The sequence below is a fragment of the Ambystoma mexicanum genome, chromosome 9 (genome assembly GCF_040938575.1).
Source record: "Ambystoma mexicanum isolate Mex_15411 chromosome 9, UKY_AmexF1_1, whole genome shotgun sequence".
Classification (NCBI taxonomy): domain Eukaryota; kingdom Metazoa; phylum Chordata; class Amphibia; order Caudata; family Ambystomatidae; genus Ambystoma; species Ambystoma mexicanum.
The window spans coordinates 363,118,538-363,136,660 of NC_090931.1; the positions used below are offsets into that span (position 1 = coordinate 363,118,538).

An 18,123-nucleotide genomic window follows, 5' to 3' on the forward strand; every position below is an offset into this window, starting at 1 on the left:
AGTCGATCAGACGGAGGAAAAGGGAATTCCTCCAGGCCAGAATCACGAAGGCAATCAAAGAAACTGCAGAGAACAGACATCTACAACATACTATTTTAAACCTGAACAAGTGACAACTACTATAATACAGAACCAAACCTAGTAGATGACCCCTTTACTAATATTGACACAATCATGTTTAACCTCATGCCCACAAGCCACTCACCTTTTCCATCTTCCAGACCCAAAAACTATTGACACCTACAACCCCTTCGCTCCATCACAGAGGCTAAATTGGTCAAGTCTATGAAAGGGATAAAAGCATACCCTGCCCAAATGCAACCTTGCCCACCTAACCTCATGAAAGAACAAAATCCTCTTCTAGTCCCTGCACTGACCTCATTCTCCAATGTCTCACTGGTGGTATTACCCAAATTGTTCGTTTACAATTGTTCGAATGAACAATTGACCGAATTTAAAGGGTCACAATTGACCTTTTCACAATTGACCGTATATATATATATATATATATATAAGGGTTGTGGGGGGTTTCCCCCCACATATATGTTACAATTGACCTTCACAATTCGGTCAATTGTGAAAAGGTCAATTGTAATTCGAACAGTTGTACAACAAACAATTAGTATACAACCTCACTGGCAGCAGAAACAGTTCCCACTGTACTAAAGAAAGTGATTGTCGCAGAAAACCGCAGAATGCGCTGCGTGGACAGTATACATCTCAAATCATTCCCCTAAGCTTACTCGCCTCCCAACTCAAAGAATGTACCCAAATCAACTCACTGCTACATGACCACCACTCAAGATTCGAACCTGCCTCGGGCACTGAAGCCACCCTCATAGACATCAAGGAAGAGTTAGACTCTTAACATGCGCGTAACGCAGGCCCCCTTCTCCCCAGCCTCTCTGCAGTGCACGTTGTGCTCCTGATCCACTCCATGTTCAGAGAAGCATGTTAACGGATACGTTCCCTTTTTTAAAACACTGTCTGAGCCACTTCTTTTCAAATCTCACACCAAGATATGGCGTCCTTCACGTTCTGCCTTTTCCCATGACCTTATAATTGCCTTTGCGTCCCTTTGCACCTATAATCGTTCCTGAAACCCTTCCAACTGCACGTGGGCAAAATTGAGATCCGGCTGCACCTTTACACCGGCAAAAACAGCCCCTCTCAAAACCAAGTAACTAATGAGGATCCATGACTGGATGAAAGATGGCAGCCCTCAAAGCTGAAATTCCGCTCTGCGGTATGTCCATCTTCAGCGTTATAGCATTGTTCTAGCTGAAGTCCAAGGGCCACCCCAGCAAACCCAGCAGCATTACAAGGCATCTGGGCATCAATGATGCCATCCTATCTTTCAAACTCCAGATCTGCCACTGCCTACCGCAACTTCTCAGGAAACTCCTCCCCTTCCCAAATCTCCTGTACAACCATAAGGTATTCCATGCCTTGATACTTTTCCACTTTGATTACTGACTGACGTCACCTGGGCATGTCCACAAAACCCTCCACAAGTCACAGCTCATCCAAAGCGGTCTGGTCTAGGTGGTTGTAGGCCTTAAAAACAGTCCCTTTTCACCAGTTCTAAAAGCAGTGCAATTCTCACTGATTAGACAGTGAACAGAGTTTGCAACGACACACACAATGCTTCAGACCTATTGGGGACCGCAGTCCTATATACATGTTGGACCTATCCCAACAGGAATCTCAGGTCTGGAACATTGGTGCTACTATGCACCTCCAAACCAACCAACATCCAAAGTGTAGGCACACTAATCTTCCACCGAAGCCCAACTCTGTGGAATGCACCCTCAAAAAGCTTAAGTCTAGAAAAGATCCACAGTCGATTCAGAACAGCCCTAAAGCTTTCCATCTTGATGTTTTCATAATCTTTCCCCATCATCCCCTGTTCCCTTGAGGATCCTTGTGCCCTCTCCTCCTTTGCACTGAAATGGTTTGTTCTGAATGTGGAGTGATAGAAAGTATCAATACAATTAAAGAAAAATACTGTCCCATGGAGCAGAAAGCTCCACACTGCAGGCACCACACTCAATAGAGTTGTGTCTACTGGGATCCAAGATGTATGGGAAAATGTGGCAAGTATACTGCACCATTGGATAGTTGTCAGACCGGGGGCTATATAGACAAGAGTGCTATTTTGAAGTCAAATCAGAAGCTAATCAAAGTATGAAGTCTAGGTCTCAAAGATAGTTAAGGTGAGTCGGGGTTACATAGGAATTTGAAAAAATCAATCACTAATAACGTTTGACTTGTATGATGGATATGGCTAAAGTTTTGTAGACAATTTTGTACATCTACCACTCCCACAGCCTGGAACGTTTGGTAAAGAATCTGTAAAAAAACAAAAAGTTATTGAAGTCGCTTTTGGCTTAATCCCTATTAATTTTCTCATAGACAAAAAAGGTACATTTTTGCTTGACCACACAGCCAAAACCACTGGACAGATGTGGACCAGGTTTAAAACAACTTGGGCATGAAGCGTTGACTTGCAACACTTTTGTCGTTTGGGGTAATTCCGTCCAGTACTTTTTAAATTATTTGATGGTGAAGGGAGTACCCCTTCAAAAAAATAAATAGCTATATCTGCCAGGATACATTGAGTATCCGGGTGTTTAGGGTGTTTATAAATGAATCAGCCACCATCTTTTTTTTAATCGATGCAAGTGATAGGCACGGTTTTACCCAGGATATTAGAAAATAAAATACAGAAAAAATCCATTTGCTAGTCAACAAACATGCAAATGCCATTAGGCTAGAGGTGGCGGGTGAAAGAGAACACCAAGTGAAATTTGGGAATTGGAGGGGGGGCTAGGAATCAAGCCTGCAACGCAAGGCCAAACATTTTACACATACCCTTGGGTATAACCTGGGTTATAACCGCAGCTACCCAATATTTCAACTGAAACTGCTTCACAGAAACAAGTGTTGTAGGGGGAATGGGAGAGGACAGGGGAGGTGAGGAGGCCATTGAGGGAGTGGTGGGTGCAGGCACACATGAGGAGGACACTTTGTGAGGGTGTGGGAGGGCATGGAAACATTTTCTGTTGCTGTTATTCCTGTAATGCATCTGTTTTCATTGTAATACAACTGTGGTAGTAGTTAATTGTGCTAGTAAGGGGATGGTAAAATAGCTCAGCAGGTTGTTGCAATCTGTGTGTGATCTGCGGCAATCTTGTGTGATCTGTACACATTTCGCTTCGGTAATATATCATTGAATATAAATGTTCTATATAAAGCGCTTTGGATGACTCCACTATACAAATGGCGATATTTGTTGCATACAGTTTATCCGTTTGCTGTAGCACAACTTGTGTAGCATTTTCACCTCTCTTTGGGCACATATTGATTATGTGCAATAGCCGATGCTGAAATGTAAATTGATACGATTGGCATTCAAGGTGGTTCAGAAGATAGTCGGTGCATTAAGCACTTACTGCAAAGATATGCCTGGTATGGCACTCTCAGCCTTTATTCTCTCTGTGGCTGATAAACTTGAGTATGTGAACTCAAAATGTGCTGAAATAACAGAACTGCACCTGAAATAGCGTGTTGTAAAAACTAGCATAGCAACAGTATGGTACGGGTTCAGACTTTAGTCGCTCCAAAAGGGGGTTGTAAAAAGTGAGCACCCAGAATGAAGAGCACGCGTGTTAGCTAGGAGAGAAGACTAGATAGCAAAAATCGAAATAGTGGCACCAAAGTGTTGATGCTCATATCCCAGTTTTCTGTTGTATTGTACTGTATTCGTCATTCAAATAGCGGCACTTCCCCATTTGTATGGCCTCAATGCGCTTTGTGGTTGGAACGCCCTTGGGGACCAAAGTCCATGTATGGAAGATTCTAAGAGTTAACTTTAAGATGTGTGTGGGCATTCTGCCAGGTTAGGATTTAGGTGGGCTGGCTAGGCTCCAGTCAGCAATCCGGAGGTCAGGCACGTGGGTGGGCGCTGTTGGTGGTTTTGGGATAGAGTGCACCAAACTAAACCGTAATGTTTCGTAGTTTGTCTCTGTATACTAATGGCAGAGGTGTTGAGGCACGTCAGTGTTTCAGATGGCACCGGTGTCCTGTGAAGTTCTGTACAGTCTTCAGTGAAAAGGTTTGCCTTGTCACATTCTGTGGCCTTGGTTATACTACTGCCTGGTCCTTCTCTTGATGCCTGCGATTTCAGTGGAAGGGGCCTAGACAGGAGAGAGCTGACCACATACAACAGGCCTCTCTGGTAAGCGTATTTTCAGGTCTGCTGATTTGACACAAAAAGTTTCTTTTTTTTCTAGAATTTCAAATGTTCTTCACAACTTTATTTTTTTTTCATCAACATAATGTAAAAAAAATGTGCTCACGTCTACAGCCCAAACCGCTGGATGGATTTTCACCAAATTTGCGCTAGGAGCGGCGGCTTGGTCCCAAAAGCGTGCTTTTGGAAATTTGGTGTAAATATGTCCAGTAGTTTAAAACGACCAAAAAGGTGGTCAGAAAAAATAAGTGATATCTGGCTATTCTTTGCTTACCCATTTCCCTGTTCGGTCATCGGACGCGTCCACTGATTGGATGGTGAAAAGCGTGTAGTGCGTCAGATTTTTGGAAATGCCCACCATGTTGGATTCGCGAACATCCGCCGGTGTCCACGGATACCACGTTAGAAACATATAAAAAAATCACAACATTGCACTTGTCAAACTTATCAAACAATCTCTGGGGAGGTGAGAGGTGATGAGGATGGGATGGGATATGGCCATAAGAAGCCAAAAAAAGAGGTGTTTTTCAGCCCCGAAGTCTGCGAACAGTTCAGATGTTCGTGGGCAGTCCTGGGATATTCACGAACACTTTAGATGTTCAGGGACATCTATGTCTATTTCTGCATTACAGTGTTGGTGAAAAACAGTTCTTGAATGGCTTATTTTATTTTTATTTTTTTGTAATGTATTTTATTGGTATTTGTGCAAATACATACACATTTTAACAATTAACAGGTATTAACACATTAAACGGTTAACCAAAACAGTCTACATGGTATGTTATGTTGTTCTCGGCAGTCTGTTTGGGCAAGGAGGTAGGCGGCTAGCAGTTCAGGTGTTGTAGGGGATCAAGTTCGGGGGGCTCTCGTTGCTTAGGTGGTTCTTAGTCAGATTGTAGGTGGGGCTATGGTCTCAGGGGGGTTAATGATCGGCGGCGAATTGTATGTCGCGGAGCAGGGCCTTCCATGATTCGAGGGTGTCGTTCACATTGTCACCACCTGCATTGGTTCCGTCTTGCCAGGCTCTGATCTCTGCCTCTTTCCAGCTCTTTGAGCCGGCGTTCGTGTCTCAGGCCCCCTGGTGACTTCCATGCCATTGCTATGGATCTCTTTGTGAGAATGCAGGCTATGTCCATCAGTTTGACTAGATGCTTGTATTTGCTCAATCTGGGGTGGGCTCCTAGTAAACATTCTTTTGGGTTCAATTCGTATCTGGTTAGCCCAGCATCTGTGCAAGTTTGTTTTACCATGGACCAAAATTTCGTTGTCCTGGTACAAGTCCAGAACATGTGGACCAGGTCTGCTTTGTCGTATTCACACCAGGGACACTTTGGCGATGTCTGCTTGTTGAAGGTGGCCACCATCTGTAGGGTCACGTACGTCCTGTATAAGACGTTCAATTGTATCTGCCTGAATCTGGCGTTTCTAGACACCTCTTTGGGGTAAAGTAATATTCTTTCCCACTCTTTGTCGGTCAGTGTAATTTCTAGTTCTACTTCCAACTTTTCCTTCAATGATGCGCTTTTGGGGTTGGGTTTGTCCATCAGCCGACTGTAGAGTCGGGCCACCGGTTTCCAGCCATCTGCGAGATCATGCATCTCCTGAAGGAGGGGGTCTGGGGTGGGTTCCTCTGGTCATGCGTTCCATTTTTTCTTGGCAGTCTTCTTGAGTCGGTGGTACCATAGAAACTGGCCGCTCATGAGTCCTTTGTTTGCTTGTAGCGATTCGAATTCTTTGAATGTGCCTTCTTCAAACATGTCTCCCCATGTATAGATTCCAGCTCTTTCCCAGCTTCTGGCTACTGTGAGATCTGCCTGGTCTTGGGTGCGTCCGCCAGGTTAGGGGTGTTGGGGGAGTAGGGGTGTTTCAGCTGCCGGATAAAACAGGTTCTGGACCATATCTGCCTGCCTAGTGCTACTATCATGGGGACATCATGTGACAGTGTCAGAGGGTTCCAGAGTGTCTCTTTAGGGAATAGCCTGGAGGGCGTTTGTCGCAGTAGCCCAGATTCAGCGGTCGGTTCATCTGAGAGCCACTTCGTCACCTGGCTGAGCTGTGCTGCTAAGTAGTATGTTTGAAGGTCTGGTAGCTGTATCCCACCTTCTTTGTAAGGGAGCGTAAGTGTAGTTAAAGATAGTTTGTGTCTGGATGGTCCCCATATGAAGTCTCTGGTTAGTGTTTCCAGCTTCCTAAAGAAGGGAGGTCTGATATAGTGGCAAACGTTCCCAAAATAGTACAAGAATTGGGGTAGGACTATCATTTTGACAATTGCTGCTCTGCCTATCATTGCAAGCGGTAGTTTTGACCAAAATGTTATGGATTGGCAGAGGCCTTTTATTACTACTTCAGTGTTATGTGTAAGCTGCGGGGTGTGCCTCACGTTGATTCCTAGGTATCGGAACATCTCCGGTCGCCATTTTATCCCGACATCTGGTAAGTCGGATTCATTCAAGCCCCTGAGTCTAGCCAGTGGAAACGCACAGGATTTTAGCCTGCTGAATTTAATCCCAGAGTATTGTGCGTAGTTGTCGAGGATATCCAATGTGACTTGTGCGTTGAGTTGAGGGTCCTTCAGGTATAGGAGCACGTTGTCCGCATAAAGTGATATTATAGAATGGTCGTTACCCAGCCTGATGCCCACATCGAAAAACTGTTTCCTAAAATAAATGGCTACTGGTTCTAGGCCTAGAATGTATAACATTGGTGATAGTGGGCATCCCTGCCTGGTGCCCTGCTGTATCTCCCAAGGTTTGGACATCGTTCCACCGGTTCTCTCTTTTGCTACAGGTGAGTTGTATAGCATCTTGACCCATCTCACAAAGCCCTCACTAAAGCCAAACTCCCTCAGCACCTCGACCAGCCACTCCCAGAATATGGAATCGAAGGCATTTATGGCATCGAGCGAAAGCACTGCCAGATCTTCATCTCTTGAGTAGGTCTCTGCCATAATGTGTTGGAGCCTCCTCAGGTTGGCTGTGGTGTTGCGCCCCGGAACAAAACCATTCTGGTCATCATGGATCAGGGTTACCACCACCCTCGCCAGTCTCTTGTCCAGAATTGTAGTCAGAATCTTACTATCGTAGTTTAACATCGCTAGCAGGCGGTATGAGTCGCAGTCGTTGCTGGGTTTGTTAGGCTTAAACATAGGGATTATTATCGTTTCTTTCATATAGTTGGGTAGAATCCCTTTTTCATATGCCTCCAAATATACCTCGTGCAGGATCAGGGTGAGAGTTGCTTCGTATGTTTTGTAGAATTCGGGCGGGAGGCCATCGCTCCCAGGGGCCTTGCATGTAGCTAGTGATCTAATAGCTTCTGTCACGTCTTCTGTGGTGATCTCCATATCTAGTGACTCCCTTTGGTCATCCGATAGTCTTGGAAGTCCCATCTCTTCTAAGGTGGCCTTGATGTCCTCTCTGGGTATTTGTTTGTCGTGCGAGTATAGCTTGGAGTAGAAATCCGCAAATGCATTGTTGATGTCTTGCTGTGTCTTGTGGGTTGTTCCACCTTCGTCCGTAATCTCAGATGGAAGATGTCTTGGGTGTTCACGTTTACACAACCAAGCCAATAGTCTGCCAGGCTTATCTGCTTCCTTGTGTGTCTTGGCGGTGTATGTTGCATAGTCAAATTTGGCTAATCTGCTCCAGGCTGATTGGCATTCTTCTTGGATTCTTTTCAACTCCACCTCTGTCTCTGGTGTGACGTCGGATTTGGATTCCAGGTGTGCTATCTTAGCCTCTAGTTCCTCTAGTTCTGCTTTCAGTTGCTTTCGGATACCACCCGCTCCTGATATTACTTCACCTCGTGTCACTACTTTCATAGCTTCCCATAGTGTGCCCCAGCTTGCCACAGAGCCTTTGTTAATATCTATATAGTCTTCTAATTTGGTATCAAGTTCTTCTCTGAATGCGTGATCAGTGAGTGCTGCTGTTGGCATTCTTCGCATCGGGATTGGTGGTCTAGGCCCTGTGAGTTTCCATTGCATGACTAGCGGTGAGTGGTCAGAGATGGATCTGCCTAGGTATGTTGTGGATTCTGCCAGTAAAACCTGTTCTCGGTCTATGAACAGGCAGTCTATCCTCGTGTGGATTTTGTGTGGGGCTGAGTAGTAAGAGTAGTTCCTCTCAGTGGGGTGCTGCTCTCTCCAGATGTCCACTAAGTTGAGGTGCTCAATTGTGTTGTTTAGTGCATCAGTTGCAGCGTTGTTTAGTTGATGAGGGGGCTCTGACCTGTCTATGGATCCATTTCTGATGCAATTAAAATCGCCTCCCCATATAAAGGTTCCTTCTCTGTGGTGCACCATTTTAACGCATAGTGTTTTGAGATGAAAGGGTATTCCATGTTGCGGGAGGTATGAGTTTACTAGGCACACAGTCGTGTGTTCAATGGTTCACCACATTATTAAGTACCTTCCCTCTTTGTCGGCTTCAAGGCCCAGTTGGGTTTACCCACGTAAATACTCCCCTTGCGTACTTGGAATAAGGTGCCCCTCTTCCAATCCCACCCCATCGTTCAGATAGTTTGGACGTGGATTCTTCCGTGAGGTGGGTCTCTTTGAGCATCGCGAACGAGACCTTTTTTCTGCACAGGTAGGATTGGATTCGATTCCTTCTTAGATATGAGCCCATCCCTCTCACATTCCATGTCATCACTTTGAGTTGCGACGCCATTGTGTTGATGTTGTGGGCCTTTCTTTTTGATCTCCCCAGGAATTTTGGGGCAGTCTCTGTTTTAGGTTAGGGGATCTCTTGTTTGGGTTCCAGAGTCGACTCACCCCCGACTCTTGAGTTTGTCTAGCCCCATGCCTCTTCTTCCTTAGTGTTTTCAAGACTGTGTAACTAACAAAACAATTAACATAACTGGAACTGCTGGTGCACCCAGCAACTACATTTTCCTTGTGGTGCTCGGGCGCTCTCGCGCCGTCTGAACCCATCCGGGTATCGGGCACGAGTGGGGTCGGTCAGGCAACTGGCCTGTCCTGGACTGTTCGTGGGGGTTGTGCCTTGTGCTTGGCGGGAGGCCGAGCGAGGGCCGCATCCATGTGGCTAACTGTTGTGTGGTTTACCTTCTTGGTTTCTGTGCGCCTTATGTCTGCGTTGAGATTGTGAGTCATATGTCGTTCCATTTCTCGCGCGCTTCTATGGGGTTCTTTTCAGTCTTCCATAGGTTGGGTGTCTTTGCCTTCTGCCAGGTTATCTTCCAGCCACATATTAGCGGCTGCGGGGGTCTTCAAGAAAATCGCACGGCCCTTATAGATTACCTCAGTCTGGAAGGGTAAAGCAGCATGTATTTCAGGTTTAATTGTCTGAGCCTGGCTTTAACTGGCACAAATGAGTTCCTCTCCCGCTGTACTTTCTGGGTGTAATCAGGGTGAATAGCTATTTTGGAGTTTCCACGTTCTATGGGTCCTTCTTCCCTAGAGTACTTAAAGATGGTTTCTCTATCCTGAAGGTTAAGTAGTCTAGTGATTATAGGGCGAGGATGAGAGCCCGGTGGGGGTCTTTTCTGTAGGGATCTGTGCGCCCTTTCACCGAAAATCCTTGCGTTAGTTTCTCAGCGCCTATCTCCTGTTGTAGCAGGGACTCTATGTAGGCCGTGGGATTCGAGCCTTTGCTTCCTTCCGGAACCCCTAGTATTCTGACATTGCCCCGTCTAGCCCGACCCTCGGCCTCTTCAGATCTTGCCTCAAGCGCAGCTACTTTCTTCTCTAGGTCCGCAACCTTAGTTTTCAGTTCTGTAGTATCATCTGATGTTTCCCTTATAGTTGTCTCGGCATTTGTCACTCTCTCAGTTAAGTTTTGGACATCCTTGCGAATGAGTTGGATTTCAGACTTAAATTCGTCAATTCTGGAATCTATGAATGTTCGTAGTGATGCGATACCTTCCAGCACTTGGGATTGATTGTCGGAGGGTTCCCCTTCTCCTGCCTGTGCAGGTTCAGGGGTGGAGGGGCGAGGTTGCACAGGGGTCTTTGCTTTAGTGGAGACATATGTGTCCATAGTGGTTGTTTTTCCTTTATTTCTGGCGGCCATGTTGAGGGTTTTATTAGAGCGCTGTCCAATCCACTGCGGGGGTAGGCTGTTCTGGTCCTCAGTGTTGTCCTGGGAGGGTAGTCGTGGGACTGGTTGAGTGGGCTAAGCCTGGATTGCTGTAGGTGGGGGCCAATCTCGTGGCTTCCAGCATTCACAGTGCGTTATGCAGGGTGTCACCGGGGTTCAATCAAGTGTCAATTTAGGGTGTGTTGGGCTCTCCTGGTGATGGATCAGTGACCTTTTGTGGACACTCAGGTCCAGTGTCTCAGACCTTCAGGTTGGTTCTTGGGGGAGGCCTGCAGTTATGCCGGTGGCGTGTGTCAGTTTTCCAGTATGTTGGGGGATTTTGGCGGCCCTGTTGCCAGCATGCCCCTTCCAGAGTTCTCCTCACCTCATGTTTCTTGATTCCTCCCTCGCTGAGGCGGGCAGGTTCTGGGGCTGATTAGGAGGGAGGGCTCCCCCGTTCTCGTGGAGTTTGCGAGTCGCCTTCTTTTCACTTCCCTAGCCGGCTTCAAATTTACATCACTCCTTCTTGCTGCGAGTTGGATCGCCACCCAGCAGGGGGAGTCCCAAAATGTGATAAAGGCTTTTAAATGTGTTCCCATTTGATGAATCTGCACAAAAGTTTGCAAAACTCTTTCAAATCTAGATACAAATTGTTTTGTAAAATTTGGTGGGATTTTCTCAAGAGAGCTAAATTAGAGGGGTGATCTCAACATTTTTAGATGGTTTATAACTTATTTGCCATTTGACGTGGCAAAAAACTTTCAGAAAGATTATAGACCCAACCTTCCTTGTGTAAACAATGAATGGATTTTGTCAAGTGGGAGCTAAATTATATGACTATAGTATGTACATACATTTTGGAAAAAATAAAACATGGGTGGATTTCAAGCAAACTCGTGTAAGGAGCATTGGCAATGACCTTAAAGCATGGTTTTGCAAATGTGCCCGTGTTTTATTTTTTGACAAGTGTCATAATGTAGGTGCAAAAAATAGTGATATACCTTTGGCGACTGAGGTATAGTTATTCGAAAGTAGGATAGGTTTGAAAGGGAAATAAATGTGCTTGTGGTAATATGGTCATAGAGTTCTGACTTCGCCTTCTGCAGGCTGCCATTGAAAGGGAAGAGGGTCTCTGTATGGAGCCCCGCCTTCTCTTTTCATGGTGGCCATGTTGGAAAAGGATTTTCCTTCATACAGCTGGATGCCGGAGACGTCCGGTTCTAGGAAGAAAAATATATTTTTAGCACCCCTGGTTCCAGCTTTGGAAAACCAAGGGTGCTAATGGAGGATATTGGTCCGGAACCCTTGTTTTATATTTATTTATTTATAATGCACCAAAGCCTGCAGGCATCAGGGCCCACACAGACACACTTTGCTTGGGCCGATAACTTGGACTGCCGGACCATTATCCTCCGTTCCGGTCCCTGGAACGGGGGATGAACGTCACATTATTGCCATTAGCATAACACAAAATGCTAATGGAAATTTTGGAAAAACGTATTGAGTCTATGTACTTTACTGAGAAATGTAAAGTAGATGGAGTCTATAAGATTTGTTTTTTGTTCTATTTTTAACTGTGAAAGGTGGTTCCTAAAGGAACCTTTCTTTTGTTGTTTTTTTAAAACAAAAATGTTTGCAGGAGAGCTTTGAACGTAAGGTGAGGAGGGAAATGAGGTAAGAGGCACCAAGCACTAATATGGAGGGGCAGGTGGACAGGGGAAGATGTTGTGCATGTGTTACTTCTAAGGTCAAGGAGTGTTTCTCATGCTCCTTGATTACAGCTTCAAACGCACGTCAAAATTGCTTCCCCCTACAGAGCGGTGTATTGCAGTATATACAGAGGACTGTTGTCTTGCAAAGATATGGATGAACAGCCTCTTTTATTGCTTGCAAGGAAGCTGGTGGAATTTTGTTTCCCACAGAAGTAGGCTGTGTGGTTACAGTATTTGTTGAGGAAGATGATGTGGAGAAAGACAGCCTACTACTTGCTAAGAAAGGAATAATCTTTCTGAGAGCATTACAGTAGTTGGATTTGGTGTGGCGGCGCATGGAGGTGGTCGCATAGAAGTTATGCCCAGGTAGTCCCCGACTGAGTACAAAGTTGCACTCAGTGCATTTCACTTTTTAGCTTTAGCCTTTGGTACATTCCTAACAGTGGTAAAGAACTGCCACACCCATGATTCTTTACCTCATCTTCTTGGTCCTCTTCATGGTCTTTGGAACTACTGCACTTCTTTTGTTGTGTGGCTCCTCCAGCTGGTGGTGGCTCTTGGGGAGGAGAGATGGCAATAGCTGAGGCCATTTTTTACGATAAATAGCAGTTTTGCTACTATTCTTCCAAGTATGTGCTTTGTACTAGATTGTTAATGTTTAATGAGTAGGAATAGGTGTTGGAGCTGTGCAAGGGTACATTTTGAACTTGAAAGTTCCTAGATCAGTAGAAAATGCAGTTCTGAACTGTCCCTGAAGCAAGGATCTGAACGCGAAGTGCAAACACGTTCATGGACATGCCATCATGCCGCACGAAGGCGCATGGTCACGTGGCACTGTCCAGGCGGTCCACAATGACGTCAGACGTTCGCGGACATTGACAGAAGCAAAACAGTGGAAAAAGTATAGAAGTGTTCAAAATGATGCTAGAAGGTGGGAAATGGCAGAATTTTAAGGTGAAACGTTGTAAATTGCACAAAAACGTTGCTATATTGTGGCATTTGTGATGTCATCTTTGATGTCCTGGGTGTTAGTCTTAGCAGTGCACGGTGGTGGCACAAGTTATGGTTGCTTAGCTTACCATAGCTGCCGAATTTCAGAGGTTTTTCAGTTTTACTTGTAAACATAATGTCCCTTTAACAATGTTTTTTCATTGAATTTCATAGGTTTTTATTAGTGCAACTTAACCATAACGTCCTTTAACAAAGTTTTTTGTTTTTTTCAGTGAATATATATATATATATATATATATATATATATATATATATATATATATATATATATATATGAAACAATTTCAGCTCAAATATATATATATGAAACAATTTCAGCTCAAATATATATTTATATGTGGGTGGGTGGCAGGGTGAGGTGGTGGGGTGGATTAGATGGATTGGATGGGAGGTTGGGGAGACATCTTGATTTAAGAAATAAAATAAAGAAAATTGGAAGAAACAGCCGACATGTAAAGTGGTCGCGATGAAAACACGGTGAACCTCACCAATATATAAGTGATTTGGGGGGGGGGCGGTCTTATTGACCAACTTGAGAGATTTTACAGAAGCTTGACCTATTACTACTGATGTGTCACCAGGCTTTTCCATTTTACCTTCTAGATATCTTCAACAGTCATCGCCCGTCTGCCTCGCAGGTGCACATGTGTTACCAAGATCATCTGTGTTATCCCTCCATGGCCGAGAATATGTGCACCAGCAGTGCATCTGCTATCCACGTAGAGGCCCCGAACCTGCCTGCTGCGTGCCTTCCGGTGAGCTGGATGGTCCTTACAGCTTTCTCCTCTTTCATGATCGCATTCTCTTCCCCTGTCTTTCGCGGATGTCTCACTTGATGATGCTTCCTGGTTCTCTTCCCCTGTCTTTCGCAGATGTCTCACTTGATGACGCTTCCCGATTCTCTTCCCCTGTCTTTCGCGGTTGTCTCACTTGATGACGCTTCTTGGTTCTCTTCCCCTGTCTTTCACGGATGTTTCACTTGATGAAGCTTCCTGGTGTCCTTTTGCCAGGCATATCTTTTGCTTGACTACTTCTCCTTTCCATCTGTCTTCTTCTTTACGAGAGCATCTCATATCAAATTCTGGAACTGATGACGTCTGCAATCTGTCAGTTGCACTGCTGGCATTTCTGCTTCCTGGGACTCCTTACAGTGTTCCTCATGAAGTCCTCCATTTGGATCCTCTGGGAACATGCCTGTCACACATCTGCACCTCTAGACGCACCCTTATGAAATGTCAAGAGTCTGTTGGCCTGCACTTTGCTGTGAGGATGTGTTTGGGCTTTCCTTTCAGAATGTTGTTCTGCGATGTTCTACACTTTCTGCTGCTTTAGTTCTCTTTCTTACATTCTTCTTTTGACATTTACCTGCCGATTTTGACTTCAGCCTAACAGCTCCTGCTCCTCCAGGCTGGACCCAGGAACCCAATGTGGCTCCTTCATCGGTTCCAATTTTGACAGTTCTTCGATGCCCACCGAATCTATGAACACAAAGCAGCGGCCTTTCTTGCACTATACCCCACCCAGTGACTGCCTGAACGTAGAGCACTTTGGCCCAACATACCCCTCCAATGTTATGGGACCACCTATGAACCTGCCTGCAATGGGAGAGGACTCCCATTACCAGCCTTGCTCAATGCCCAGGACCAAGTTCTCTTTCCCCGGTATGGCCAGCCCTTCATCCGTCATTACGCACACGTCTTCCTCGCCATACATGACCTGCTTTTCCGCAGTTACGCCTGGCCTGGGATACTCTGTGGACCCTGTGATGGCCGGTTACCCTTCTGCATCAAGCCTTCAGCAGCTGAACAGTGACCGGGCTAACGTGCCCAAAGGACGGTCCCACCCAGATGCCGGCCAGCCACAGACCAAGTCAAGAAATAGCAGGACGAAGAGGCCAGTGGTTTCATCTGATTCTTCTTCTATGTTGGCAACCAGTGCCTGTCTCGCGCAGCTCCTCATGACTGGTAAGATATGTGGGGTGGGTGATGGCTGGGCTGAGATTTTTGCTGTGCAAAACTACTTTTTTGTGATTAGCTGTTTGGTTATCAAGCATTGTATGTTTTGTAAACTAAGGGACTATGTTAATGTCTTTAGAATGCGTGGCATATCCACACTCATGAATCCCTGTTCCAAGATGAGCTGGGGGCCACCTATATGATGCCCAAGAGAGTCTTCATGAAGTGTCATTACATCCACATTAAGGGACTCTAAAGTGCCCTAATGACAGGATAATGCATCATCATTTCAGATGGTATGAAAGTGATTTCTAGTGAATCCCCTTGCCCGGGGGTGAGCGTACACGCACAAAAGGGGATAAGAACGCTATGTGTGACGTTATCTACTTGGCTAGAAACCTATGACCATGTATTAAGGAATAAAGTTGTACCCAAGACTGTTTGAACAGGGATAACTGTGCTTGGGACCTTGAACCTTTGCAAAGGTAAAATCGGGCAGGCGATCTAGCTGTTGCTGTGTGCACATGTATAATGTTGCAAGGGGGACCTGGAACCAGGTTAGCAGGCGTGGCTGACCAAGGGACCCCAGAAGAACACGTAGACTAGGATCCAAGAGCATGTTTGCAAGTATGCTGGTACTAAGGGCAGCCCTGACCGTCTCTGCAGGCGCAACATTGCACAAGAGACCCAAGAAATGGATGCAGGTAGATTGTTACTTGTGTTAGACAATTAATGCTCATCAAAGGTTTCCATCATTTGAGATCCACTTAACACTTTCAAATGAATCCCAAATGAAATACATTGCCCAAACTGTGATCTGGGAACACATTAGACATTAGCATCTGCAGAATCAGTGGACAGGAAAGACACCGTAGTCCCCAACTTTCCATTAATCTATTAATCCAGAGGAGTATTGTGCTGGGCCTGGATCGCAACCATTTAGCAGTCATCAGTGTTTCGTTTTCACGCGTTTCTAGGTGCTTGTTCATGTTTGCTCAGGTTTCCTCGATTTATTAGTGTTATTTTGGGTTTGTTTTTCTTGGTTGTAATGTCTGGCGGTTAATTGCATGCTCTTGGACTCAACTGGTAATCTGTACTGCTTGTGATACACACTGCAGGTAATCTGACGGCTGGTTCACTGCATGTGTTATTTGTGAAACACTGAGAAATCTTACAAGATGTACCATAGCTCTATATATAAACATAATTGGCTGCTCAGACCCTTAAGTAATGTAATGTAATATGGCATTTGTATAGCGCCTATTGCCATTGGTATGGCCTCAAAGCGTCGTTGGATGAATGTCCTTGGTGGACCGAAGTCCGAGTTATGGGAGATTGGTCATAGGAGTTTGAATGCATGTGTGCATTTTAGCCTGAACGAATGTTGGAAGGGTGGCTAAGTGCCTGTTAGTGACCCAACTGGAACTGGCTTGTGGTTGGATGCTATGAACACTGTCGGTAGAGTATGCGAGTCAGGGTGACTGATCATGTGTCCAGCTAGACTGAAATTTTATCATGGGACTTAGCTGCATTCTGGTGGCAGTTGTGAGGTGTGATATGAGATCAAGTAGCAGGTGATTGTGGATGAATTCGGGTTGAATTCTTTGAGCAGACAGAGTCTGAGGGATGGGGGGGGGGGTGTTGCCCTACTGCTGAAAACGTCTCTGCAGTATCATACTCTGACACATGAACCCCCTGCAGAGTGCGAGTGTTTAGTAGTAAAACGGAAGCTGACCGACAATACCTCCATCACCATGGTCATCCTCTATAGACCTCTGAGATTCTTACCCTTATTTGAAGAGCAGTTAATCAATTTATTGAACACTATCACTAAGTTGAACTCACCTGTACTTGTCATGAGGGACTTCAACTACTGGTTTGGCGCTCCACCACACATCGCCACAGGATTGCTTATCAATACTATGAACGCGGTTGTTTTATTACAACTGGTCAACTCTCCCACGCATATGGCTGTCCATATTTTGGACTATTTATTAGTTCACCATCTCTCCCTGCCTAACATAGTAATTGCACCTTGTATCTGGACATTATTTTACCGGCTCCTCCTGCCAGACTAGATTCCAACCCCAGAGTGAAGGTTCGCGTGTGCAATATGAAGGCTCTGACACTTGAAAACTTTGCTCCCATTCTATACCAGAAACTTGGCACCCTCAAGGATCTTGATTGTGCTGAGGATCTTGCCTCACACATCACCAAATCTCTCGCAGACACTACTAATCAACTAGCGCCACTAATGACTCGTCTTATAAAAACTGAAACCACACTGAAATCCTGGTTCAACGAAGACATCCTTGTTATTAGGAGAGAAAAGCACACAGTCAAACGCTGTTGGCATAAAGACCCCTCGGCTGTAACGTTAGCCAATTATAAACTTCTGGTTAAAAAATACAAGGAGGCGCTGATTAAAGCCAAGTCAGAGGTTTATAATCATAGGATCCTAAAAGCAAAATCCGGCTCAAAGGAACTGTTTTCCATTCTTTGGGATTTTAAGAACAAACCCTCACATTCAACATTGCCAGTAAAATATAAGGACTGGTGCCAGTCCATGTACAATGCATTCCTACAAAAGGTCACTACACACCAGGCTAATATCCAATGGATAAAAGACACTATGGAAGAAATGGTGTTGGATTTCAAAGAGGCAGAGCCCGTTCCGACAGTGCCTCCCGTATTCAATTTCACTTTTTGTACCGAAGCATTAATTGTACAAACAATCTCACAGTTGAAACCCGCCTCATGTCACAGTGATACTTGCCCCTCTAGTCTATTCATACAGTGCAGGGTTATCCTTGGTACATGGGTAACCAAGTTTGTCAATTGCTCTTTCCACGAGGGTAGCGTTCCACTGTTTTTAAAGGAGGCGTGGGTCACCCTCCTTTTGAAAAAAAGAGTTGCTAGACCCTTTTATCTTGGACAATTACCGTCCAATTATGAATGTGCCATTTTTGCTGAAGGCTTTGGACAAGTTGGCACATAAACAATTTCAAAATTTTCTTGAGAGCAAAGAGATCTTATTGTCCTGCCAATCCCGTTTTCGGAAAGGGCATGGCACGAAAACTGCCATGCTCGACCTACAAACTAACCTACTATCCAACATGGATCAAGGACAACTATCTATCCTAATGCTGCTG

The 18,123-nt window shown here is 45.2% G+C and overlaps 1 protein-coding gene across 1 annotated transcript in view; it reads left to right on the plus strand.

Annotated features, from left to right (window-relative positions):
- The window catches only part of MLXIPL (MLX interacting protein like), an 800,126-nt gene that overhangs the window by 574,923 nt on the left and 207,080 nt on the right, over positions 1 to 18,123 (plus strand). Inside the window, exons 8-9 of the mRNA XM_069614794.1 lie at positions 13,620 to 13,771; positions 14,401 to 14,980. Of these exons, the coding sequence (XP_069470895.1) occupies positions 13,620 to 13,771; positions 14,401 to 14,980 (732 nt within the window). The remainder of the gene's footprint in view (positions 1 to 13,619; positions 13,772 to 14,400; positions 14,981 to 18,123) is intronic.